The 27,256-nt window shown below is 46.6% G+C and overlaps 5 protein-coding genes and 2 pseudogenes across 14 annotated transcripts in view; 2 read left to right on the forward strand and 5 right to left on the reverse strand.

Moving 5' to 3' along the window:
* LOC126515323 (probable N-acetyltransferase CML1) overlaps positions 1-27,256 on the reverse strand; it is a 108,053-nt gene that overhangs the window by 49,929 nt on the left and 30,868 nt on the right. The window contains exon 1 of one of the 3 annotated variants that reach the window (XM_050164909.1): positions 22,689-22,749. The exons of 1 other annotated variant lie outside the window; for it this stretch is intronic. The gene's annotated coding sequence lies outside the window, so the exon portion shown is untranslated. Of the gene's footprint in view, positions 1-17,868; positions 17,930-22,688; positions 22,750-27,256 lie in introns of those variants that run through there. One more of the 3 variants, XM_050164908.1, reaches the window with a different exon arrangement.
* Positions 1-27,256, reverse strand: part of LOC126515321 (probable N-acetyltransferase CML1) — a 62,039-nt gene that overhangs the window by 14,927 nt on the left and 19,856 nt on the right. For 2 of the 6 annotated variants that reach the window (XR_007595818.1, XR_007595820.1), the window contains exon 1: positions 2,788-2,917. The exons of 1 other annotated variant lie outside the window; for it this stretch is intronic. The gene's annotated coding sequence lies outside the window, so the exon portion shown is untranslated. Of the gene's footprint in view, positions 1-2,787; positions 2,934-27,256 lie in introns of those variants that run through there. 3 more of the 6 variants (XR_007595819.1, XM_050164898.1, XM_050164902.1) reach the window with 3 other exon arrangements.
* Positions 2,928-13,578, forward strand: LOC126515329 (EKC/KEOPS complex subunit Tprkb). Of its 3 annotated transcripts, none has more exons than XM_050164914.1 (5): positions 2,928-3,040; positions 9,320-9,482; positions 11,291-11,413; positions 12,284-12,460; positions 13,261-13,578. In XM_050164914.1, the coding sequence occupies exons 2-5, from the start codon at positions 9,342-9,344 to the stop codon at positions 13,345-13,347; spliced, it is 528 nt and encodes a 175-aa protein (XP_050020871.1). In that variant the 5' UTR covers positions 2,928-3,040; positions 9,320-9,341; the 3' UTR covers positions 13,348-13,578. The 3 variants fall into 3 exon arrangements, with proteins under 3 accessions (XP_050020871.1, XP_050020872.1, XP_050020873.1); XM_050164915.1 differs by having other exon boundaries at positions 2,931-3,040; positions 9,323-9,482; XM_050164916.1 differs by lacking the exons at positions 2,928-3,040; positions 9,320-9,482 and adding an exon at positions 9,979-10,679.
* LOC126515330 (EKC/KEOPS complex subunit TPRKB) overlaps positions 3,057-27,256 on the forward strand; it is a 51,162-nt gene continuing 26,962 nt past the window's right edge. Inside the window, exon 1 of the mRNA XM_050164918.1 lies at positions 3,057-3,612. The gene's annotated coding sequence lies outside the window, so the exon portion shown is untranslated. The remainder of the gene's footprint in view (positions 3,613-27,256) is intronic.
* LOC126515363 (probable N-acetyltransferase CML1) lies at positions 16,674-17,356 on the reverse strand (annotated as a pseudogene).
* LOC126515364 (probable N-acetyltransferase CML1) lies at positions 21,494-22,176 on the reverse strand (annotated as a pseudogene).
* The window catches only part of LOC126515331 (probable N-acetyltransferase CML1), an 18,234-nt gene continuing 17,449 nt past the window's right edge, over positions 26,472-27,256 (reverse strand). Inside the window, exon 2 of the mRNA XM_050164924.1 lies at positions 26,472-27,256. Coding sequence (XP_050020881.1) covers positions 26,728-27,256 — 529 coding nt within the window. The 3' untranslated portion in view covers positions 26,472-26,727.

The following is a 27,256-nucleotide window of genomic DNA, read 5'->3' on the forward strand; positions in this document are numbered from 1 at the left end:
TAAACAATAGGGGGGGCACTTTGGCTTTGTGTAATTCTTCCCTGTGGTGATGCTGTTGCTGGCTCCTTTATATAAATTTATGCCCCCTGTATTATATAAACTTCCTAAACCACAGCAGGTAGGAAGCACTTTAAAAACTGTTGTCCTCCAAATCAAAACTGTTAATGCCACTTGGGCTTGTGTTCATGTGCTCCTAACTTTATCGACTATTCTCTTGAAGGAAGGATACCTCAACATGACCCAACAGTGCACATTCTGAGCAAAGCTTCCTAGTGATTAACAGGCATTACATATTGGGATTTAAATACAGAAGTGATGAGCAGATTTAAAAGCATCTACAGTGTTTAAGTTTTAGTTGTTATCACTGTTACAATGTGTGTGCCCTGGCCTAGTGTGGAAGACAGAGGACAGGTCTGTCGAGTTGGTTCTTTCCTTTCACCTTGGGGGTGGGGGGGTTCAGGAGATTAAATTCGCATTTCAGGCTTGCTAGGTTAGCTCCTGAATCAAATTCCTAATTTTAAGTTAGTATTTCTTAAATATTTGCCCATTAGTTCTGCGCTGTGTTCGCCTTAAAGAATTGTGTGGCTACTGTGTGTGCAGACACTCTGCAGAAGTACAGCCTTGAATGGAAAACCCCAGTAGTGTTTTTAAAGATGCTACATCACCAACAAGAAGCACAAAATGGATAGAACAGACTCCAGCTGGGCCTAGGAGTATTCCTTCTATCCCTCTTAGTTGCCTAAAACTAGACATAAAGGGTTTTATTGGCACTGATATCTGTCAATATTCCCGCCCCCCCCCCACACAACACAGAATCAGAACAAACCAACTGAGGCAGATCAAATCCCAGGGATGAGAGAGAAGATAAACCACTCTAGTAAATCAACAGTATCTTTCGAGAACATTCTTCAGAGACGTAGAAAGGTGTCAGAAGCACATTCCCCGGGACAAGGATGTTGCTTGTTTGCCATCTAGCTCTCAGGAAGCGGGAATAGGCAGAGTGAAAACTGGAGGAGTGTCCTCATGGGGGCTGGACACAAAACCAACAGCAAGAATGTAGTCCCAAATCCCAGTGCCCAATTGTCAGCCACATTCAGAGGGTCCACTTTGATCCCATGCTCGTTCAGTCCCAGTCCAGCTGGAGTTGGTGAGCTCCCATAAGCTTAGGCACACTATCTCAGTGGGTGGACCAACCACTGGTGGTCCTGACTTCCTTGCTCATATGCTCCCTCCTTCCACTCTTCAACTGGACCTTGGGAGCTCAGTCCAGTGCTCCAATGTGGGTCTCTGTCTCTGTCTCCATCCATCACCAGACAAAGGTTCTATAGTGATATTTAAGATAGTCATCAGTCTGACTATGGGACAAGGCCAGTTCAGGGAGCCTATTCTCTTTGGATGCATACCTTCCTAAGTCTGGATGTAGGGGGAAGGGCCTTGGACTCCCCACAGGGCAGGGTACCTTGCCCTCTCTTAGGACTGGAGAGGGGTGGGTGAAAGGGGGTGGGGGGAATGGGAGGAAAGTGGGAGGAGGGGAGGAAGTGGAAATTTTATTGGTATTATTTATAAAGTAATAAAAAAAGAATGTAGTCGCTTGCGACATACTCTCCAGAGGTAAAGCCAAAAAGCTACAGAGAAACAGTTCTGTTTTCCAATGCTGGCTCATATTTTTATTGTTTATGTTTCTTTCAGACAAAGGCATATTTCAGAAATGTTCACTCCGAGTCATAGCTGCTCCTGCTACACAGTGAGCTCTCACGTACATCGTTACGTGCCAGAGAATTCCTCTTACAAGTAAGGAGCCATTCTGACAATCAACCAGGTGCATGGTGTCAAGAGGTCATCTTTCGTATGACACAGATCTCAGAGTTAGTACTAGCATAGAAGAAAGACTGGGGACAGATGGGGACACTTTCATATTCTTTATTATGAAGACACACTTGTACTCCATACTGTAGGAAGGAGTCAAAATGCACATATTAGCTTAGCATGGACACACTCTCATTTGTTTTGAATTAACTTCCCACCCTAGCCCAGATGCCTCTGAAGGAGTGAAAGGTTATTATCATTAGAAACCACCAACATTCAGAGTTTCAAGAAGTGCCTGAGTCCAAACATCCACAGACGAGGAAAGAGTGCAAGGATAATAAAACAAACACAGACATCACCTCTCAGAAATGGGGTAACCACCTGACCAGGGAGGCAACACGGAGCTCCAGAACACTTGGCTGCCTCTGCCTCCAGCTCTATTTCCTGTCTTTATAATCTGCTGGTTGAGGATGGTGGAATACATGTGTTTAGGATAGATAATCTGCTCTCTCCGCAGACTGCAGGATCTCTGGATAAGCCGTAATGTTAAAATGCAATCCTTTCTCTATTTATTAGGTTCTACGGCAGGTAGCACGAAGCAAAATCAGGTTTCACGACCCTTCGCGGTCATCCTTCCCCAAGAGTAGGAGTGCTCTGGTCTTGCAAAAATTGCCTAAGGCAGGTGGCTCCCGGGATCTTGACCCCAGCATCCTTTCAAAGAAGCCTCACTAGCCTCAGGTCTGCTCAAAAGATATGCCTCTTTCCTCTGCCAGACCCCGAGCACGAGAGGAGCTAGCTCCTTCAATGAGAGACTCCACCGCATTGCATCTCCGCTTCCTACCGAGACTACATTCAGTAAACTGAGCCTCAAAATCTCTGAAAAGCTGTGACTCTCGTCCTGGTGGATAATTTTCAGTTCACATGAAGAACTTGAGGACGTTAAACACAAGCTGAGAATAAAGCCGACACTCAACGCCATACCTCAACTTCTAGATCCTTTGTAACTCCCGACAAGGGGACGGAAGAGAACCAATTCTCCTCGGCGTCGGCAAGTAGTGGCAAGTGGTGGGGAAAGTTCACAGCAATTCATACAGATTTAGGCTGACTACGCCCACCAGGATCCGGAAACAGGGTGGCTCGGAACCTATTTACCGGAAAGCCTATTAGGAACTGTCCGGAGTGGCGAGCTTTGTTTCCGAGGGGACGGTCTTCCTGTACGGACTGAAGACTGATGGTGAGTTCCGCCTGCGCGAATGGCAGCTCTTTCTCCGCCGTCACAGTTTTGTTGACCTTGTGTCAATCTCCTGTCGCCAGTGTTTGTCGCGAGCCCTTCCTCCCCCTCCCCCCAGGCCTCGGGTGGAGAGCAATTAACTTCAGAATCGTCGGTCGTGCGGGAAGGCCGCTGGGTTCCTCGCTCCTGGGCGCCCCCTACCGGCGGTGTCCGAGGCTGTTGCAGGAGAAGCCCCGGGGAGGCCCACGCACTGGAGTGGGAGGGAGGCTCGTGGTAGAACTGCCCGGTGGTGCCCTGGACAGGGACCTTGGCGGGAGGGACCGAGGAAGGAAGACCCGGGGACGGGGACACCCCGTTGGGAAATCTGGCCTCTGAAAAGAGTGGCAGGACATCGGGAGGGGAAGGAGTCAAGCAAGGTCCAGAAGCTACTTGTGGAAACCCGTGCCATAAAGTTAGGGCTTTTGCTTCAGCTTTGATGACTCCTGAAGGACCCCGTGACCATCCTGATAGGCTAGGATTTCATTACTGGTGCGCAGGCCCCTTGATGAGAACGCTCTTGGGGTGCTGTTGATGGGGTGAGTCAGAATTCTGTTTGGAGGTAGAGTCAGGACAGGGCACTCGACCTTGTGTAACAGTTTGAGGCATTTGCATTGAACTACGTTCTGTTGCTAATACTACAATTTTGCTAATACCTCATGGGGTGAGGTGTTTTGTTGTTCGTTTTGTTTTTGGGGGCAGGGTCTCTCTGTGTAACCAAGACAGTTCTGGAACTTAAGTCTGTAGACCAAGCTGGCCTGGAACTCAGAGATCTGCCTGCCTCCTAGTCAGGGAGCAGGTTAGAAGGCTAGGAAAACTTGCATATAAAATAGAATCGCTCTGGAGATATAAACTTTTATTTTGATAATAATATTACTGGTTAATTTTTGAGTGCAAAGTTCTAATTGCTCTGGAGATAAATCATTAACTTTATATTCATGAGTAGATAGGATTAATGATTTTTGACATCTTCTGAAGTCTCCACGTAGCCCCACTTTTTAAGCTCTCTTATTGGGAGCTAATTTCAATATTAATTTTACAGGCGTCAAACCAGATGAATATTAAATGATGATTCCATGTTTCTGACCTAAGTGACTCTTACACTAAACCAGAACAGACTATTCTGAGTTCTTCTCCCATACTGTGAGAAATCAGGCCAGGGTTTGATTCCCAATGCCCACATTGCAGTTCACAAAAGTCTATTACTCTAGTTGCATTGAATCCTTTCCTCTGGCTGCCACAGGTACCAGGCAAGAATCCAATATACAGACATATGTGCAGGCAAACACTCAAGATAAACGGTTTTGTGAAATGGATATTTAAACAGGGAACATCATTTTTCCCCTGATTATACGTACTTAGGTTTTGTTTGATGACTGTAGAAAGTTCATAACATGTACAACGTAATATTTTAAGAGCACAATAAAAATCACCTAATAATTTCAGTACTCAAGATGTCTATGTTTTGTTGTTTCCTGCAGTTTTTCTGTTCATGTTTTTGCATGACAGATCATACTGATCATATCGTACCATATCCTTCCTTAATTTGATGCCAACATGGAAAAAACTCTCAGGACATTATTCACAAAACTCTGCTTTTTTATAACAGAAATCCTCAGACATAATTCTAGAAAAACAGAAATAACTTTCTATTGTGTTTATGTTTTGTGGTTTTTAAATATTATATATATATATGGATGTTTTGCCTGCATATATGTATGTGTACTGTGTGTCTGGAACCAATGGTGGTCAGAAGAGGACATTGGTTGGGACTGGAGTTACAGATGGTTGTGAACCACCACATGAGTGATGGGAATCAAACCCTTGACGTCTTCACAAAAGCATCAGGAGCAGCAGATGCTCTTAATGGCTGAACCAACTCTCTGGCCCTGTATTTTTGCTTTGTTTTCTGAGGCCGGATCTCCTGAATCTCAAGCCAGCCTGGAACTGCTTGGAGCTTTGTAGTTGAGTGTGACTTTAATATTTTTTCAGATGAGAGTATAACTTGATGCACATCTAATGGGATAAAATAGGATGGGTGTAAACAAGGAAAACAATCAGGAGGAAGGGCTGGTGCCATTTTGTTTGCAGGGAGGAAGGAGTCAGAAACTGGAACAAACTGGGATGTTGAGGAGGACATTCCAGGACTGCCCCCAAAGTAACTAGGGACATGGTATTAGGAATCGGGTGCCAAAGTTAACTATGACCCACTTAATCTGCGCGTGTAATAGTGCAAAATTGTGTTTAGTTTAAGAAGTTTTGCATTCAATATATATGGTTGTTTGCTTTTCAGAAAGTGACAGGGTAACTTTTAGAAGTGGTTTCTGTTAGCAAATACTAGAAACTGTCAAGTACTGTTAACTAGCTGTGCTGTGCTCAGCACCAGTAAGCTGCTTCAGGAAGTGTGCTGTCCAGTGTAATACACAACTGATTTTTAGGTTTTTTTGTTTTAGTTGTGAGCCTAGATTTGCTTGCTGAGCCATGTTTCATGTTTTTTAATGGCAGCCGTATTTATATTTTGGGTTTTATTCTAGACGCTCACTATAGTTTTGTTTTTGTTTTTGAAACATGGTCTCACCGTGTAGTGCTGACTGTCCTGGAACTCTGTAGACCAGGCTGATCTCAAACCCACACAGATCCATCTGCCTCTGCCTCCTGAGTGCTGGGGTTAAAGGCGTGCGCCAACATGCCTTGCTGATGCTCACCATAGTTAAGACAACAGTTGATACACATAAGTGAAGATAGTTGAATTTTAATGATAATCATGGTAATTCTTGAAATAATACTTATACAAAATGAACCAGTATTGATTAATTGGCATTTTACACAATCAGCCAAGAAAACAAAAACAAAACCCCAACTCTCAAAGGCAGTCTATCCTAAGTACACTATGGTAATGTATTACAAATGTCAAAGAAACATAAAGAACACTATGGTTTACCTGTGGCTGAGTGGGGGGCGAGGGGGGAGGAAGGAGGGATGACTGTTCTGTACACAATCAGCATTGTCAGCCATGCATGTCAGGATGCTAAGGCATCAGGATTCCAGGAGAGAAGCTATTCTAGAAAAGTCAGTAAGGCTTTGATAGTTTTACATCTGTTACACCAGGCCGAGGCTACATCCTGGAATCTGGAGACGATGAACAGGCCTCCTCCAGTCATGCTCCCTCTCTGCAGGAGCTTCAGGCGCAGAGTCCAGCTGTTTGCCTGTGCCTGATATCGGAGCCTCGGGGGTAGGTCTTCATCAGGCTTAATAATTTGCAGAGATAAAAGTAGGCATAGGAGTAATGGTAACTGCAGTTCCAGGTGTTGGCAGTATGTCTGCCCATCCTCCAGGCCACTGGTGCTCTGGTCCATTGATTTCACAGAGGTTGTGTTGAGTGAGAAAGACTGTCCAGAGTACTGTTTTTCACTGAGAATGCTTTCTTATGCTTTTAAAGATAAATGAACACGTCCACTGCTATTCTTAGGCACGATGAGTGTCTGTTTGAAGGGTCTGTCTCCAGCGAGCATCTTATTGATCTTTGCAAAGCCTGTTGTGAGCACCTTGTGTACCTTATCAGAGCTCCAGAAGAAGCTTTGATAAGAAGTTTTCACCATTCATCTGGTCGCTCCTTTTCCAAATCTCACACCAACCAGCGAAGAGTTAGCCTGACTAACTGATCAGATAGACCATCATCGTTTGATTTCAGTCTGAGCCCATTTTTTCCATCCTGACCCTTACACAAAATGACTTCAGGGTCCCCTCATTTAATTCCTGCTCACAAATTCCAACACCAGTACCTTATAGAGGTGCCACTGCCGAGTTCACATGGAAGGTCTTACCACCAACTGCCTCTTTCTTGTGCTCCAGGAACCAAGGTCAGAATTATACGTAATTCCTCTTCCTATAAACTCAGTTGCATGTATTTGGAAGCACTCTGGATATGGTTAAGACAAAATTTTTAGTTTCTGAATGACAGGAGCAGAAGCCTCTGTGCAGTAGGTAGACTGGCATGGTTGGTGGAGAGGGCAGTTTGGGCTTAGAGTACTTTGTCTACCTACAAATATTCAAGAGAAGGGCAAAAACACATTAGTTTTCTTTACAGTCTTGAAAAGAACTCCCCACTTCCTCCAACCTTGAACTTCTGACCCCTCTTCTGACTGCCTAGGGGCTGGGTTGTAGGTGCACATCACACTGGTTTTACACAGTGCTGGGGATTGAACCCACGGCTCTGCGCATGCTAGTCCATTCCTCTACCAACTGAACCGTGTCCTAGGCCCTCTCTTCAGGGTCTTTTCTCTGTAAGCAGATTTTTAATTACTTTAAGATTTTTATATTCAATGTATATGTGTATCTACATATGTATGTGAACATTTGTAGGTGCCCTAGGAGCTGGAGTTACAAGTGGTTGTGAGCCACCTGATATCTGTTGTGAACCAAACTCCCGTGCTCTGCACGAACAGCAAGTGCCCATAACTGCTCAGCCATCTCTCCAGCCCATAAGGACCTTTTACAAAAACTCCGGTTAGATGGAGCATAGGCTGCGCGTGGTGGACCAAGTCTGTGGCCCACTGCTAGTGTCAGAAAAGCAGGGGATTGAGAGCTCCAGGCCAGCCTGGCTCGGAAAATGAGAAGAACAAATATTAAAATGACACATTTAGCCTTTTTTTTCCCTGTGGTTTTGCTTAATGTTATTCCTGGTATGTCTGGTTAACACCACAGCATTGGTTTTGTTTTGTTTGAAGGCTGGGGCTGTTGTGTTGAAGATTGAGCATGGCCTGATCCATGCTCGGCAGGTGCTTGATCACGAAGACATTTCCCCTGCCAAAATGACAGCTTTTAATGGCTATTTAGCCGCACCAAACCTTGCCATTGGCTGGATAAGTTGTTCTCAAATCTTTCAAGGTAATAGAAGGACATTTTATCATCCTCAGACTTCCATTTAGTTCCTTAAGGAAGAAAACTAAAACTGGATCCTCCAGAAATAAGGGATGAATAGAGCCTAGCAAATTGGCCCACCAAAGAATCGGCTAAACGGTAGTGCTGGAGCTCAGTAGGAGAGCATGCTTAGCCTTCATAAAGCCCTACCCGCAATCTCCTTTAAAAAGAGTGATGGTTGATAGTGTTTTTAGAATCTGCTTTGTGTAAGTGTGGCATATCTGTCATACCCAGGACATCACTCACAGCCGCTGAGCCCTCACACCGAGTACACCCTGTGCTGTTTTTACACCCTGCTCGTCATCTGAGATAGCAGGTGTGAGCCAGTGTACCTGGTGAGAATTAGCTCATAGTCTAACATGGAGTATTGTAACTGTATCATTGGGTAAAGTATGTGACTTGAGCATTATAACTTAATTTCTTCTATTTGTGGCCAGGTTTTGCTAAGGTGTAAATGAAAGAGATTAGGAATTTAGGAAAGATGCAGTAAATTATGCTCTTCATGATGCTGGGGGTAATCAGAGAGCCATCATTTTCTGGCATCCTACACCTGGGGTACGCCTGGGCATTAGCTGCTTGCCCATGCATAGAAGCTGCCCATCTTTCCAGATAGAACACCATCCACTTCCCTTGGCTTTTCACAGGAACGGAAGAACTGGAAAAAGCTCAGCACACTTAGGAACACAGGTTATGAAGATGCCAGTGATGTGGACTTTTTTATGTTAACAGTTGTGTAGTTTATAAGATTATCTTGTTACTCTAACCGCCAGCTTGAGAATAGCCTTCAGGGTCACCTGAGAAGGAAGTCTCAGCTGAGGGATTGTGCAGCTCACACTGGTCTGATGACCTGTCATGATGGACTGCCTTGACTCTTGTGATGTAGAAGGGCCTAGCCCACTGAGGGCAGCACAATCCCCGGGCACGAGGTCCTGGACTGCATTAAAACCGCTAACTAAGCAGAAGCTGGTGACTGAGTCACCAGCAGTGTTCCTCTGGTGTCTGCCTTTGGGTTCCTGGACGTGTAAGCCCAATAAATCCTTTCCTACCTCAGCCGCTTCTGGTCAGAATGTTTCATGACGGCAGCAGAAATGAAGCTGGGACAGAATCAGCAAAGTAGAGTGCAAGGATTTTGTTAAGTTGGTTACAGATGAGTGTATTTTCACAAGCATTTCTAGATTCTGGGGAATGGGGGCAGGAGATGGAGGTACAGAGCAAGTCTAGGAAGGCGAGACTGTCAGGAGAGAGAAGCAGAGAGGAAACCAGTGTGGAGGATGGATGCTATCTTCGACATGTAACAACCTGCTGTGGTCTTTTCCTTTTGTCCAGTAGCGTCCTCGTTGTCTAGGAAATGCAGTTATCTCAGCAGTTGGACCTGTTTACTGAATGCAGAGTGACCCTTCTGTTATTTAAAGATGTAAAAAATGCAGGGGACTTGAGAAAAAAGGCCATGGAAGGATCTCTCAGTGGCTCATTGATAAACCCTCATGTGGTAAGTACAAAATATGAGAATGAATTAACCATGCCAGGCATTTAAGAATATGTAATTTTACCTTAAATTTCTCTTATATTGAGGTAGAAAATATTGGCTCTAGTCACACTTGGTGTTTTAAGTTTAAAACATAGAGTCTGAAGGGCTCAGTAATACTGGTCTCTTCTTAATCACTGCGAATTTCTCCTTTCCAGCCAACCAGCATCCATCGTCCCAGTGCCTCAGAGGTTTCTTTAGTAGTGCTGATCTCTTAATCACGGCTGACTCCTCAGTCCCAGCTTCCAGATACCACAGAGTTTCCATGCAGAAGGACCTGTAGAGCCATTGCTTCCTCTGAAACTTCACAAGCCGGGCCTCCATCATCTGTATTGCTCTCAACTTCTCTCCTAAGATCCCACAGAACAGCGCAATGAGCTTTTACCTCTTGGTGGATTTTCTAGGCCACAGTTAGAAAGTCTTTGTCCAATCCTCCCCACAACAACACGGTCAGGTCTGTGGCAGCAAACTCCACCATCCTGCTACCAGCTTCTTCCTAGTTAGGTTACACCTGCTGCAATAAAACACCATGACCAAAGCAGCATGGGGAGGAGAGGGTTTATTTGACTTACATTTCCATTACTGTTCATTGTCAAAGGACTTCAGACAGGAACTCAAAGGGCTGGATCCTGGAGGCAGGAGCTGACACAGAGGCCTTGGAGGGGTGCTGCTTAACACTGGTTTCCCATGACTTTCTCAGCCTGCTTTCTTATGTAACCCAGGAGCACCTGCCCTGGGGTGCTACCACCCACCGTGAGCTGGACATCAACAACTAGTTATGAAAACATCTGCCAATAGCCTGATCTTACTGAGACATTTTCTCAATTGAGGCCCCCTCCTCTCCAGTGACTCCAGCTTGTGTCAGGTTGACATAAAACTAGCCAGTGCACCCCCAGTCCATCCTGAACAATCCACCAATGAGAACCAAATATTCCAGTATAGAAGCCTACGGGAACCATTCTCATTCCAACCAGCACAATGGCAGAGTGGTTAAAAGCACACATTAAGACCGGAGCTTCCTACTGTGACTGAGAAAGACACAGCCATCCTTGTTTGGCACGTAAAGATGTACACTGTTGTGTCCGTGGTGCATACCCTAACATGATCGTCAGTTTCCTTCACAGAGATAACTGCATTGTTTTCCTCTGCTATGTAAGACAGGTACCAACTGCCTGATTCCCACATGGTAACAACAGGACTGGGATTGAACACCTCACCCAGCCACGACTCTGCACCCACCCCCAGGCATCTTTGCCTTGGTGACCTCATCTGTTACACAAGTACACTGATTTCATTGAATACTGTGAAGTTTAGGATTGGGCCTGTTCTGTATTAGGCTTCAATAATCTTTCAGCTTTGAAGTTTTGTATTTTACACAAGTGAAGGGGCGTAAACGACCGGCAAATAGGAATAACCAGGCTAGCTTTAATATCAGCTTTATTAAGGGGAAGAAGGGGAGAGCTTACAAAACCAGGGTTCCAGTGACGAGCAGGAAATAAAAAAGGGAAGGTGGGAAGCACACCCGCCAGATTTATAGGTAAACATTCGCCTAAAGGGTACCCGCCCTTCAAATAAGGTGATTGGCTGGGGCTCCTGCTACACACAAGCTTTCTCTGTGTGTCTGTGTGTTTGTGTGTGTTACAACAGCTTTTTTAAATACAGACCATAAGAATGGTGATCACTGAATGGCTGGACTAGAGTTTCCTCAGACAGGACACATGGTGCAGGAAGCTGCGGATTCTCTGTGCTAATCCTTGTTTTCTCTCTGGTAGATTGTCGATCCATTTCAGATACTGGTGGCAGCAAACAAAGCTGTTCATCTCCACAAGCTGGGAAAAATGAAGACAAGAACTCTGTCCACTGAAATTATCTTCAACCTCTCCCCTAATAACAACGTAAAGTGATGACTCTTTATTTCTGTTGTCCTCGTCATGGTAGGAGGTCCCCCTCCTGCAGTGTAGCTCCGGGGTCAGAGTCCTACAAGACAGATGTTAGCACCAGTCCAGGGTAGTTATGTAGAGAGGTGGAGGCTGCCTGCCACTTACTGCTGCAGTCAGTGTGGAGCCTGGCTTTACAGGGGAGCTAGGGATTTGAACCACAATCCTCCCACTTGTGTGGTGAGTGCTTTACCCACTGAGCCATCTCCCCAGTCCAAGAGTGCTGTTCAAATGCAAGTTCCCGAGGTGTTGACATTCTGTGTGTGACATGACAAAGATGTTTGAACTCTGCTGATGAAGTTTCCGTCTTACTACTGCTGTTACTAAGAACCACGTGCTAATATTATCAAGGGGAAGGTTAGGAAGCTTGTGGCAGAATTAAACCACTGTTGGTTGTAAAGTTTATAAAATGCAGTCAGCACAGCAGCAGAGTCACCATGAACACAGTCACGGGAAACAAATGAAGACATCATATTCCTGCACAGGACAGCTCTAGGGGCAGGAGAGACAGGTGAAGTCAGAGAAGCAGATGCATACGACAGAAGTTGAGCTGCCCTGAGAGAAATGACAGTTGGAGTACAAATGATGACCTGGAAGGTCACCTGGGGGTCGGGGCACAGGTGGTTATGTGCATAGCCCAGAAGTCAGGGCTTGGTGCAGAGGAGCGAAGTGCAGCTGTGCACAGGGACAGCCATGGGAGGGGCTGGAAGGGAGTGTTGAAGGGCAAGGGGTGCATTGAAAAGAGGAACCCCGACTGAGCAGGCGGGGACTGGGCCACACACAAGACACTGCTTCACTTTCTTTTCTTTTTCTTTTGTTTTATCATAGATTTCAGAGGCTTTGAAAAAATTTGGTATCTCAGAAAGGGACACTTCGGTTCTGATTGTTTACGTTGAAGAGGGAGATAAACAAATACACCAACAAGACCTAATATCTCAAGTGGAAGGTCAGCAGGTGCCTTTGGAAAGCCTTCCAGAAATAACAAAGCTCTCAGAAGTCAGAAAGGTTTGTAGTGCACATTTTCACGAGCTCAGTAGATGAATTACACTGATGCTGGTTGCTCATTACTGTTATGAATTTTGAACTATTAACTCTTTAGTTAGCATGCAATAATGGTGTTCATTCCATTTTCACAAATCCTATTATTGCATTTACTCATCGCTGCTTCCTCTCATTCCCATTACGTTTTGAACGTCTAAGAAATAATGTGGGACTGGAGAGGAGACTCAGCAGTTAAGACCACTTGCCATTAATCCAAAGGGCATTGGTCTGATTCCCAGCATGCTCATAACCTTCTGTAACTCCATTTCCGGGGGATCTGATGCCATCTTCTGGCCTTCATGAGAACTGCACATGCAGTACTCACATACATGCAAAACACCCTTACAAGTAAAATGAGGTTGAGAAATCCTAAAATAACGTTACAGACCTTGGAAAGTATTTGTGGATGAGAAGAACTGGGATGTACAAGTTTGTGGAACGAATTCAGAATGGAGTCACTGAGAACTATGGGAAAAGGGATCTCTTCCAATACGCAGTGACCCAATGAAGTTAAACCGCAGTGTGCGCTCTTTGATAGAATTGTGATTTGTGTGTTCAGGAGATTTGCTTTTTATATTAATAACTACAACTTTTAAAAAGGATATTTGATATGAGTGACTAATTACCACCTATTTTGAAAATTTTAAACATATATGTAATTTCAAATCATTAATGCCATAATAAAGTGATAATGCCACATATAAATGTGTATAATAACAGTGACTGGACATGCCAGCACTCACAGATTGTCATTCACTTTACAGGCATACAAACTGTCACCACAAGAAGAGAGCATTGGGACGTTATTGGATGCTATCATTTGTAGGATGTCAACAAAGGATGTTTTGTAAGATGCCCCAAAATACTAAGATACGGTCTCAGAGTTAACCACTAGCTGTTCTTTCCTGGTTATGAAATTAACATATTCATCACTGAAAGGGGAAAAAGAAACCACATCAGCCCCTTTTTTCACGTCTTAGAGATAATTCCTGTTGTGGTATTTGGCATTGTCTTCTAGTCTTCTGTTTGTACTTGAATGTATTTATTTTTATACAATTGAAATAAAAAGTGTAAGCACCTAATTACGGCTACAGTGTCCATGGTTCTTGCTCAGTGAGTCATCCATCAGTTTGCATCTCCCCTTGGACTGCTGGTTTGTCCACGTGGCTCCTCTCAGCTTCTGGATCCTTGGTATTTTATGTGTAAGAATTTCTCTACCTCTAAACCTGGTGTGGGACTCCATCCTCCATCCCAGGAACTCAGGAGGCTGAGTCAGGAGAAAGCCACAAGTTTGANATTTTAAACATATATGTAATTTCAAATCATTAATGCCATAATAAAGTGATAATGCCACATATAAATGTGTGTAATAACAGTGACTGGACATGCCAGCACTCACAGATTGTCATTCACTTTACAGGCATACAAACTGTCACCACAAGAAGAGAGCATTGGGACGTTATTGGATGCTATCATTTGTAGGATGTCAACAAAGGATGTTTTGTAAGATGCCCCAAAATACTAAGATACGGTCTCAGAGTTAACCACTAGCTGTTCTTTCCTGGTTATGAAATTAACATATTCATCACTGAAAGGGGAAAAAGAAACCACATCAGCCCCTTTTTTCACGTCTTAGAGATAATTCCTGTTGTGGTATTTGGCATTGTCTTCTAGTCTTCTGTTTGTACTTGAATGTATTTATTTTTATACAATTGAAATAAAAAGTGTAAGCACCTAATTACGGCTACAGTGTCCATGGTTCTTGCTCAGTGAGTCATCCATCAGTTTGCATCTCCCCTTGGACTGCTGGTTTGTCCACGTGGCTCCTCTCAGCTTCTGGATCCTTGGTATTTTATGTGTAAGAATATCTCTACCTCTAAACCTGGTGTGGGACTCCATCCTCCATCCCAGGAACTCAGGAGGCTGAGTCAGGAGAAAGCCACAAGTTTGAGGTCAGCCAGAGAAATGCCAGAAGTTCCAGAACATCGCCATGGAACGCTCTCATGGTGCGGTTCTGGGTTGTTCTCTAGGTATACCATACCCAGAATCCCCTTCCCAGTGCACATGACTATGCTGGAGGCAGGGGGCAGAGGATGATGCAGAACAAGTGTCAAAGGAAAGAATTCTTGATTCTCTTCAAGCTATGATTGAGAGATGCTGCATGGTCTCAGCATCCTGCATCATGGGCGCTCACAAGGGACCACATTGGTTGTGCACTGGAATTTTAGCTCAGGGGTGTGCAGACCCCTCTTGTGGATACTGGTGATTGTTGGGTGATATAGAAGATCTCCCAGAAGCCAAGGAGGCTGTCCAGGGTGAGGATGGACAGAATTTCTACTGTGGTGACCATCAAAGCCAGAGTCAAGGAAAGCCATGTAGCAAGAAACAGGCATATAACCCCAGTAATAAGTCACCTGTGTTTGGAGTGATGTAGCAAGGGATCTTTGTGTAGTTGAAATTTGTCTATAACAAGATTAATCAGTGGGGCAGGACATGCTGTATTTGGCTTACTCCTTGAAAGGTAAGTTGTATCAGACGTAATGCCATAGCCACATGGTGGTGGCACATGCCTTTAATCCCAGCACTCAGGTGGCAGAGGTAGGCAAATCTTTGTGAGTGCAAGGATAGCCTGATCTACAAGAGCTAGTTCCAGGACAGGCCCCAAAGCTACAGAGAAACCATGTCTTGAAGAAAAAAACAGAAGTAATGCCAGGATGAAAAAGCAGCGCCAGTATTGCCCAGTGACACAATTTACTGGCTCACGGGTGCCAGGACCTCTGTGATCAGCAGTCTCTAGCCGAGACTGGGAAACATGGCAAGATACCCCACCCACATCTCTAACACTGCAGTGTTACAGATGAACTAGCTGAAAGAGCCATAGCCTTGCATGTATAAACTCAGAGCCACATCCTAGCTCAGCCTGTATCAGGGATGTAAGATGGTACAAGCAGGCACCTGAGTCTCTGGAATCCCTGGGCCTTTGAACTCTGACTGGGTCCAGCCTAGATTCCAGGAGTGTGCACTGTAGGGTGCTTCCATCCCCATATCCGCTTGGAAATGCAGGGCTGTATGCTTGGCCTCCCTAAAGTGGTGCTGCCCCGTGAGACTGCCCACAACAGCTCTACAAGCCTGGCCACCATGAGGTGTCAGTTACATCCCGGTCTTCCCCCATAGAAGCAGTCCTCAGCTGTCCTAGCCAACTTCTCACCCTGCCATGACAAAATATCTGTTGTGTCTTCTCTCAGTTCCATGCCCAGCTTCTGGTCTGGGACCCTGCAAATCTTGTAAGCACAGACTCCATTTGTCCTCGAGTCTAGCATGTCCTCAGCTGACACCTGCAGTGCTTGGAAATCCTTCGTTTGTTTCTGCCTCGCCTTAGCATGCCTGCTTTGCCAAGCCCCTGACCTTGCCCAGCTGACCTGCTGGGACAGGACAGCACACAGATGTCTGGCACTTTCAGCCAACTTAGAGACTCCCACATGTGTGCTGAGGCTAGGTGAGCTGCCCCTTCCAAACCCATGGAAACTTCTGGTCCACAAACTCAAAAGTGAAATACAAGCATTAGTATTTTACATTGTCCATAATGCATCATTAATATGGGGCTAGGTGTATGAAACACAGGCACCGTAGAAACCAAGAATGTAGCATGTTGAAGATATGGAGCGGCAGGCTACGTTCTGGCCGCCAGGCTCCTGCACGGATAGCTTTACCCAAAATAATTACACGGAAAATGTATTCATTTAAACACTTCTTGGCCCATTAGTTCTAGCCTCTTATTGACTAGCTCTTACATATTGATCTAACCCATTACTAATAATCTGTGTAGCCCACGAGATTATTAGGGAAAATCTTAACATGTATCTGTCTGGAGTGGGAGAATCATGGTGACTGACTGACTCAGCTTCTTTCTCCCAGCATTCTGTTCTGTTTACTCCACCCACCTAAGGGTTGGCCTATCAAATGGGCCAAGGCAGTTTCTGTATTAAATGAAAGTAACTCCTCCATCAGTAGCAGAACCTCAAAACCCCCAAAACAGCAATCACATGCATTAGAATCTGGTGTGCACCAGCAAGGAGCTTTTATTGTTCATTACACTGACATGACAGGGTTCACTGGTTCCTAGAACATGAAGCAGGGCCTGTTTGCTGCACAGGAGCTAAAGTCTCAGTCCCACTTACTAGACAGAAGGGAAGGAATATCTGAAGAGAATTGTTGGATTATCCACTAACTTCCAGAACATACTGAAGAAGTACTGCCCTGTCCTCCTGAACCCCATGCTCAGGTAGAGGGCCATAGCACCTTTCTGCAGGAAGCTAGTCCCAAGGATGACATCACTGTAACCCTGGCTCCATGCAAACTGGAGGACAGTTCTGACCAGTGCTTTGGCTATCCCCTGTCCACGGTGCTGTGGTGACACAGATAAGTGAAAGAGCTCCATCTGCTTCCTCCCTAATGGGGGATCCTTGACTGGTAGACAGCCCACGATGCCCACCACCTCTCCCGCAGACTCAGCCACCCAGAAAGAGCCAAGTGCATTCAGGTAGGACTTGGTGATGTCAGCCATGTCTGTGTGCAAACACTTGGCCAAATACTCCTTCCAGGGCTGTCTGGCAAGGAGTTTAGCAGAAGGAGCACAAACAAGATGCTCATAGCAGCTAGCAGCCAGGAGCCAGATACCAGGACCACAGCAAGCGGCATCGCAAGTAAGAGAAGGAGGGTCCGGGGCAGGGTCAGCAGGTGGCAGAAGGTGGTGGGGATGTACTCCTCAGTGCCCCTTATGAACAAATCCAGGACAACTTTCTGGTCGCTGTTCTGGTACTGGCGGATGTGATAAGAAGCCATGGGAGATTTCTGGGTCTCAAGTCTATGGATCTGGGAGAGACAGGTATACCTGCCTGGCAATTTCCCTGAGTCCTGAAGAGGAGAGAAACCATGTAAGTCCCCTGACCTTCTGCCTCCCAACCTCCCAAGACACATTTAGGCCCTCTTCAAGGGTGTATCTTTCTGCTGTCACCAGACAGGAAGCAGACACAAACACTGGGAGAAGGTCTGTCCAGCAACACCTGACTCCATCCTTCTCACCCTACTAGAAGCCTTCTGCAGCTCTGGGTACATAAACAAGCCCAGTGCTGCAGATGGACCCCATGCACCCATTAGGTCACTGCCTGTGGACTGTGCATTACAGGCATTGTGTTTCCAGGTGTTTTCCTGCAGATCTCCTTCCCAAGGATTGTACAACTTTAGATTACAGAGCTAAAAAATATCAACAAACAAAACCACCCACTGCTGCAAACCCTTATCCTTGAGCCCTCAGGCAGTTCTAGGGCTCCAGTCCCATGCTGAGACCCTCCCCACAGAGCTGTCAGTCTTACCTGCTACTGCACAACCAAGAGTGTCTGGAAGGGCATCAGCCTCTGGTCACATGCAGCACAGGTAGCCTGCGTCTGCCTAACAACTGGTAATAAGACCTGAGTTGACAACTAACTGGTTGGATCCTTGATATTTGTTAATCATAAAGTTCAGGGTCACAGAGTTCTCCAGTGAGAGCAGGGAGGCCACCCTCATTCACTTTGTGAACTCTGGGTAATAATTTGTAGATCACAGTAGAATGTGGATGCTCAACAGTTTTCACCCCCATGGAAGGCCTGTCACCTGCACTGTTCCCTCAGGACTGCCACCATCTTTGCCCTCTTTCAAGTCCAGCCCGATCCTGCACATAACTGCTCAGAGCAGCCTGGTGTTGGGACGCACACACACTGGGTTCCCATGTCCTGCCACAGCAACAGGTCCTATAGCTGGACATTCCTCTGTCCATGCTGTGCTTGATCCTTATAAAATACTTCCTAAGGGACCCCACACTGCCCTTCTGGCCCTGCTCCTCACCACCAGCCTCAGTCAGCACTAGTGTTCTTTTCAGCCCCAGCTATGGTGCCATCCAGATGGCGGGCACTAGACAGGGCACAGCTGCCTGAGTTCGAGGGCTGCTCAGAGCTTGAACGTCATGCTTCCCACATGGGTGACCAAAGGTGTTGCTTCACTACAAAATGTGAGAGCAATATTTGTCTCTACAGAGTGTCCCTGTGGAAGGTGTTCTCTGCCTCTCCCTTCAAAACTGACCTGAAGGCAGTGAGAGCTGTACTGACCCATTTCCTCCAAGACCAGTAGGATACTTGCAAGGTGGAGCTAAGGCTATGGTAGGATTTTACTTTGAGGAAGTTTTCATGCCAGCCTAGAATGGGACACTCTCAGAACTGTGACAAGATCCAGTGGAGAAGATGCTGGGATGTCAGCACAGTGAGGCTTCTCAGAAGGATGCGCAGAGCTGAGACAACACCTCAGAAAGGTTCATCTCCTGAGCAGTGAGGGAAGAGAAGCAGGGAAGTTCCTGAGACAGCCATTGGGGAAAAGGTTCTTGAAGGCACATGTGTCTAACACCAGCAGGGACCTGCTATACAGGACCCAGAACACAGGCAAGTAGTGCAGATATCCTTCTCTGGATGCACGTGAGGCCATGAGGATGCATTTTAGCCGGGAAGTAATGTGACAAGTGTGGAGAAGCAAGCCGCTTGTTCGTCCTGGCAACCCAGAACCAAAATAATCACACAGAAACTATTAATTAAAACACTGCTTGGCCCATTACCTCTAGTTTCTTATTAGCTAACACTTACATCTTAATTTAACCCATTCTATTAATCTGTATATCCTCACAAGGTCGTGGCCTATCATCAAAGTTCCAGCATGACTGAGTCTCAGGGCAGCTTCAATGCACCCCTCTCCACCCTTCTTTCCAGCATTCCATTTAGTTTTCCCCATCTATCTCTGTTCCCTTATAGCTCTGATATAGGCCCAAAGCAGTTCCTTTATTAACCAACGAAAGCAACACATAGACAGAAGGACCTCCCACACCATTTCCCCTTTTCTGTTTAAACAAAATGGAAGGCTTAAACTTTAACATAGCAAAATTACATATAACAAAACAGGTATCAAATAAGAATTACAGTTATAATATTTATATCTACTTTATGAGTAAGGAAAACTATAACTATAAATACTTCAACTGCATCAAAGACTGCAGAAGGATATAATATTACCTATGTAAGCAGGAAGTACATTATATGCAACTTTCAAAACTCTAGAATTGACATCTCAGCATCTTCTCCACTGGACTTTGTCAAAATTCAGACTGTCCCATTCTTCCCTGCCTACTTGACTGTGTTCTAGGTCATGTATAGCCAGCTCCCTGCTGGTGTTAGATACGCATGCCTTTAAGGACTGACTTCCCAAGGGCTGTCTCAGGAACTTCCCTGCTACTCTCCCCTCACTGCTCAGGAGATGAACCTTTTCTGAGGTGTTGTCTCAGCTCTGCGCATCCTTCAGAGAAGCCTCACTGTGCTGACATCCCAGCATCTTCACCACTGGACCTTGTCACAGTTCAGAGAGTGTCCCATTCACCCCTGCCTATAGCAGAGATAGGCACAATGACTAGCATCCTGTTCCTTATCACCTAAATACTTAGTTCTAAAACTATCTAAAAGTAAGACTCTGCCATAGATAGCCTCCTCTCCGCCTTGCAGAGAGCTTGCTTGTCACAGTGGGCCTGAAGAAAATGGGGCCCGTACAGCTCTCACTGGCCTTCAGGTCAGGGTTGGAGGCAGAGGCAGAGAACACCTTCCAAAGGGACACTCTGTAGAGACAGATGTCATTCTTGCTTGTAGGGAAGCAACACTTCAGCTCACCCATATGGGAAGCCTGATGTTCAAGCTCTGAGCAGGCCCCTGAATCTCTGGAATCCCTGGGCCTTTGAACTCTGACTGGGTCCAGCCTAGATTCCAGGAGTGTGCACTGTAGGGTGCTTCCATCCCCATATCCGCTTGGAAGTGCAGGGCTGTATGCTTGGCCTCCCTAAAGTGGTGCTGCCCCGTGAGACTGCCCACAACAGCTCTACAAGCCTGGCCACCATGAGGTGTCAGTTACATCCCGGTCTTCCCCCATAGAAGCAGTCCTCAGCTGTCCTAGCCAACTTCTCACCCTGCCATGACAAAATATCTGTTGTGTCTTCTCTCAGTTCCATGCCCAGCTTCTGGTCTGGGACCCTGCAAATCTTGTAAGCACAGACTCCATTTGTCCTCGAGTCTAGCATGTCCTCAGCTGACACCTGCAGTGCTTGGAAATCCTTCGTTTGTTTCTGCCTCGCCTTAGCATGCCTGCTTTGCCAAGCCCCTGACCTTGCCCAGCTGACCTGCTGGGACAGGACAGCACACAGATGTCTGGCACTTTCAGCCAACTTAGAGACTCCCACATGTGTGCTGAGGCTAGGTGAGCTGCCCCTTCCAAACCCATGGAAACTTCTGGTCCACAAACTCAAAAGTGAAATACAAGCATTAGTATTTTACATTGTCCATAATGCATCATTAATATGGGGCTAGGTGTATGAAACACAGGCACCGTAGAAACCAAGAATGTAGCATGTTGAAGATATGGAGCGGCAGGCTACGTTCTGGCCGCCAGGCTCCTGCACGGATAGCTTTACCCAAAATAATTACACGGAAAATGTATTCATTTAAACACTTCTTGGCCCATTAGTTCTAGCCTCTTATTGACTAGCTCTTACATATTGATCTAACCCATTACTAATAATCTGTGTAGCCCACGAGATTATTAGGGAAAATCTTAACATGTATCTGTCTGGAGTGGGAGAATCATGGTGACTGACTGACTCAGCTTCTTTCTCCCAGCATTCTGTTCTGTTTACTCCACCCACCTAAGGGTTGGCCTATCAAATGGGCCAAGGCAGTTTCTGTATTAAATGAAAGTAACTCCTCCATCAGTAGCAGAACCTCAAAACCCCCAAAACAGCAATCACATGCATTAGAATCTGGTGTGCACCAGCAAGGAGCTTTTATTGTTCATTACACTGACATGACAGGGTTCACTGGTTCCTAGAACATGAAGCAGGGCCTGTTTGCTGCACAGGAGCTAAAGTCTCAGTCCCACTTACTAGACAGAAGGGAAGGAATATCTGAAGAGAATTGTTGGATTATCCACTAACTTCCAGAACATACTGAAGAAGTACTGCCCTGTCCTCCTGAACCCCATGCTCAGGTAGAGGGCCATAGCACCTTTCTGCAGGAAGCTAGTCCCAAGGATGACATCACTGTAACCCTGGCTCCATGCAAACTGGAGGACAGTTCTGACCAGTGCTTTGGCTATCCCCTGTCCACGGTGCTGTGGTGACACAGATAAGTGAAAGAGCTCCATCTGCTTCCTCCCTAATGGGGGATCCTTGACTGGTAGACAGCCCACGATGCCCACCACCTCTCCCGCAGACTCAGCCACCCAGAAAGAGCCAAGTGCATTCAGGTAGGACTTGGTGATGTCAGCCATGTCTGTGTGCAAACACTTGGCCAAATACTCCTTCCAGGGCTGTCTGGCAAGGAGTTTAGCAGAAGGAGCACAAACAAGATGCTCATAGCAGCTAGCAGCCAGGAGCCAGATACCAGGACCACAGCAAGCGGCATCGCAAGTAAGAGAAGGAGGGTCCGGGGCAGGGTCAGCAGGTGGCAGAAGGTGGTGGGGATGTACTCCTCAGTGCCCCTTATGAACAAATCCAGGACAACTTTCTGGTCGCTGTTCTGGTACTGGCGGATGTGATAAGAAGCCATGGGAGATTTCTGGGTCTCAAGTCTATGGATCTGGGAGAGACAGGTATACCTGCCTGGCAATTTCCCTGAGTCCTGAAGAGGAGAGAAACCATGTAAGTCCCCTGACCTTCTGCCTCCCAACCTCCCAAGACACATTTAGGCCCTCTTCAAGGGTGTATCTTTCTGCTGTCACCAGACAGGAAGCAGACACAAACACTGGGAGAAGGTCTGTCCAGCAACACCTGACTCCATCCTTCTCACCCTACTAGAAGCCTTCTGCAGCTGTGGGTACATAAACAAGCCCAGTGCTGCAGATGGACCCCATGCACCCATTAGGTCACTGTCTGTGGACTGTGCATTACAGGCATTGTGTTTCCAGGTGTTTTCCTGCAGATCTCCTTCCCAAGGATTGTACAACTTTAGATTACAGAGCTAAAAAATATCAACAAACAAAACCACCCACTGCTGCAAACCCTTATCCTTGAGCCCTCAGGCAGTTCTAGGGCTCCAGTCCCATGCTGAGACCCTCCCCACAGAGCTGTCAGTCTTACCTGCTACTGCACAACCAAGAGTGTCTGGAAGGGCATCAGCCTCTGGTCACATGCAGCACAGGTAGCCTGCGTCTGCCTAACAACTGGTAATAAGACCTGAGTTGACAACTAACTGGTTGGATCCTTGATATTTGTTAATCATAAAGTTCAGGGTCACAGAGTTCTCCAGTGAGAGCAGGGAGGCCACCCTCATTCACTTTGTGAACTCTGGGTAATAATTTGTAGATCACAGTAGAATGTGGATGCTCAACAGTTTTCACCCCCATGGAAGGCCTGTCACCTGCACTGTTCCCTCAGGACTGCCACCATCTTTGCCCTCTTTCAAGTCCAGCCCGATCCTGCACATAACTGCTCAGAGCAGCCTGGTGTTGGGACGCACACACACTGGGTTCCCATGTCCTGCCACAGCAACAGGTCCTATAGCTGGACATTCCTCTGTCCATGCTGTGCTTGATCCTTATAAAATACTTCCTAAGGGACCCCACACTGCCCTTCTGGCCCTGCTCCTCACCACCAGCCTCAGTCAGCACTAGTGTTCTTTTCAGCCCCAGCTATGGTGCCATCCAGATGGCGGGCACTAGACAGGGCACAGCTGCCTGAGTTCGAGGGCTGCTCAGAGCTTGAACGTCATGCTTCCCACATGGGTGACCAAAGGTGTTGCTTCACTACAAAATGTGAGAGCAATATTTGTCTCTACAGAGTGTCCCTGTGGAAGGTGTTCTCTGCCTCTCCCTTCAAAACTGACCTGAAGGCAGTGAGAGCTGTACTGACCCATTTCCTCCAAGACCAGTAGGATACTTGCAAGGTGGAGCTAAGGCTATGGTAGGATTTTACTTTGAGGAAGTTTTCATGCCAGCCTAGAATGGGACACTCTCAGAACTGTGACAAGATCCAGTGGAGAAGATGCTGGGATGTCAGCACAGTGAGGCTTCTCAGAAGGATGCGCAGAGCTGAGACAACACCTCAGAAAGGTTCATCTCCTGAGCAGTGAGGGAAGAGAAGCAGGGAAGTTCCTGAGACAGCCATTGGGGAAAAGGTTCTTGAAGGCACATGTGTCTAACACCAGCAGGGACCTGCTATACAGGACCCAGAACACAGGCAAGTAGTGCAGATATCCTTCTCTGGATGCACGTGAAGCCATGAGGAGGCATTTTAGCTGAGAAGCAAAATGACAAGTATGGAGAAGCAAGCCGCTTGTTCGTCCTGGCAACCCAGAACCAAAATCATTACACAGCAACTATATTAAATAAAACACTGCTTGGCCCATTACCTCTAGTTTCTTATTAGCTAACACTTACATCTTAATTTAACCCATTCTATTAATCTGTATATCCTCACAAGGTCGTGGCCTATCATCAAAGTTCCAGCATGACTGAGTCTCAGGGCAGCTTCAATGCACCCCTCTCCACCCCTTCTTTCCAGCATTCCATTTAGTTTTCCCCATCTATCTCTGTTCCCTTATAGCTCTGATATAGGCCCAAAGCAGTTCCTTTATTAACCAACGAAAGCAACACATAGACAGAAGGACCTCCCACACCATTTCCCCTTTTCTGTTTAAACAAAATGGAAGGCTTAAACTTTAACATAGCAAAATTACATATAACAAAACAGGTATCAAATAAGAATTACAGTTATAATATTTATATCTACTTTATGAGTAAGGAAAACTATAACTATAAATACTTCAACTGCATCAAAGACTGCAGAAGGATATAATATTACCTATGTAAGCAGGAAGTACATTATATGCAACTTTCAAAACTCTAGAATTGACATCTCAGCATCTTCTCCACTGGACTTTGTCAAAATTCAGACTGTCCCATTCTTCCCTGCCTACTTGACTGTGTTCTAGGTCATGTATAGCCAGCTCCCTGCTGGTGTTAGATACGCATGCCTTTAAGGACTGTCTTCCCAAGGGCTGTCTCAGGAACTTCCCTGCTCCTCTCCCCTCCCTGCTCAGGAGATGAACCTTTTCTGAGGTGTTGTCTCAGCTCTGCGCATCCTTCTGAGAAGCCTCACTGTGCTGACATCCCAGCATCTTCTCCACTGGACCTTGTCACAGTTCAGAGAGTGTCCCATTCTCCCCTGCCTATAGCAGAGATAGGCGCAATGACTAGCATCCTGTTCCTTCTCTCCTAATTACTTCGTTCTGAAACTTTCTAAAAGTAAGACTCTGCCATAGATAGCCTCCTCTCCGCCTTGCAGAGAGCTTGCTTGTCACAGTGGGCCTGAAGAAAATGGGGCCCGTACAGCTCTCACTGGCCTTCAGGTCAGGGTTGGAGGCAGAGGCAGAGAACACCTTCCAAAGGGACACTCTGTAGAGACAGATGTCATTCTTGCTTGTAGGGAAGCAACACTTCAGCTCACCCATATGGGAAGCCTGATGTTCAAGCTCTGAGCAGGCCCCTGAATCTCTGGAATCCCTGGGCCTTTGAACTCTGACTGGGTCCAGCCTAGATTCCAGGAGTGCGCAGATGTAGGGTGCTTCCATCCCCATATCCGCTTGGAAATGCAGGGCTGTATGCTTGGCCTCCCTAAAGTGGTGCTGCCCCGTGAGACTGCCCACAACAGCTCTACAAGCCTGGCCACCATGAGGTGTCAGTTACATCCCAGTCTTCCCCCATAGAAGCAGTCCTCAGCTGTCCTAGCCAACTTCTCACCCTGCCATGACAAAATATCTGTTGTGTCTTCTCTCAGTTCCATGCCCAGCTTCTGGGCTGGGACCCTGCAAATCTTGTAAGCACAGACTCCATCTGTCCTCGAGTCTAGCATGTCCTCAGCTGACACCTGCAGTGCTTGGAAATCCTTCGTTTGTTTCTGCCTCGCCTTAGCATGCCTGCTCTGCCAAGCCCCTGACCTTGCCCAGCTGACCTGCTGGGACAGGACAGCACACAGATGTCTGGCACTTTCAGCCAACTTAGAGACTCCCACATGTGTGCTGAGGCTAGGTGAGCTGCCCCTTCCAAACCCATGGAAACTTCTGGTCCACAAACTCAAAAGTGAAATACAAGCATTAGTATTTTACATTGTCTGTGGATTGCATTTGGTGGGTCACTCAGTCTAGGGGTTTGTAACCCACCCGGCAATCAGTTACTCCAGGGTCTCGGAGGGGCGCTACCTGGAAGGGAATGAGCTAAGACAGAAGAAGGAGGCCAAGCAGATTTGTCAAAGCCTCCGTTTATTAGGGACGGGTTACAGTTTATATATGGTAAGGAATGGGGGGCAGGGTAACTGGATCTCGCCGCGTGGTTCCGGTCACGTAGGCCAGGAGGTAGGCTAGGAAGTCACAAGTTGCCACACCTGGTTCCCTGGATAGCTGGAATGTGAGGCAGGTTCCTCTAACAGATTAGCAGACTCCCCAGGGTGATGGTTCCTGTAATGATTGGGGGGAAATGGCTCCTGACAATTGTCCATAATGCATCATTAATATGGGGCTAGGTGTATGAAACACAGGCACCGCTGATGGAGGAAGGTCATTGGTTAATTATAATAAAGAAACTGCTTGGCCCTCATAGGTTAAAACATAGGTGGGAGGAGTAAACAGAACAGAATGCTGGGAGGAAGAGGAAGTGAGCTCAGAAATCATGCAGCTCCTCTCAGAGCCAGACGCGATGAAACAAGCAACCAGGTCAGACATGCTGAATCTTTCCTGGTAAGCGCACCTAGTGGTGCTACCCAGATTATTAGAAATGGGCTAAATTAATACATGAGAATTAGCCTAGAAGAGGCTAGATATAATGGACCAGGCAGTGTTTAAAAGAATACAGTTTGTGTGTTGTTATTTCGGGGTATAAGCTAGCCAAGCAGCCAGGAGCCGGGCTGTGGGAAGAGGCCTGCAGCTCCCACAACACACCGCAGAAACCAAAAATGCAGCAGAACCTCAAAACCCCCAGTACAGCAATCACATGCACTAGAATCTGGTGTGCACCATCAAGGAGCTTTTATTGTTCATTACACTGACATGACAGGGTTCACTGGTTCCTAGAACATGAAGCAGGGCCTGTTTGCTGCAAAGGAGCTAGGGTTCCAGTTCCACTTACTAGGCAGAAGGGAGGGAATATGTTAAGTGAATTGTTGGATTATCAACTAACTTCCAGAACATACCGAAGAAGTACTGTCCTGTCCTCCTGAATCCCATGCTCAGGTAGAGGGCCATAGCGCCTTTCTGCAGGACGGTGGTCCCAAGGACGACATCACTGTAACCCTGGCCCCGTGCAAACTGGAGGACAATTCTGACCAGTACTTTAGCTATCCCCTGTCCACGGTGCTGTGGCGACACAGATAGGTGAAAGAGCTGCAGCTGCTTCCTCCCTAATGGGGGATCCTTGACTGGCAGACAGCCCACGATGCCCACCACCTTTCCTGCAGACTCAGCAACCCAGAAAGAGCCACAGGCATTCAGGTAGGACTTGGTGATGTCAGCCATGTCTGTGTGCAAACACTTGGCTACATACTCCTTCCAGGGCTGTCTGGCAAGGAGTTTCAGCAGAAGGAGCACAAACAAGATGCTCATAGCAGCTAGCAGCCAGGAGCCAGATACCAGGACCACAGCAAGCGGCACCCCAAGT

Source organism: Alexandromys fortis, unplaced genomic scaffold (assembly GCF_014885135.2).
Source record: "Alexandromys fortis isolate MF-2015 unplaced genomic scaffold, M_Fortis_MF-2015_v1.1 scaffold_138, whole genome shotgun sequence".
In the NCBI taxonomy this organism is placed as follows: domain Eukaryota; kingdom Metazoa; phylum Chordata; class Mammalia; order Rodentia; family Cricetidae; genus Alexandromys; species Alexandromys fortis.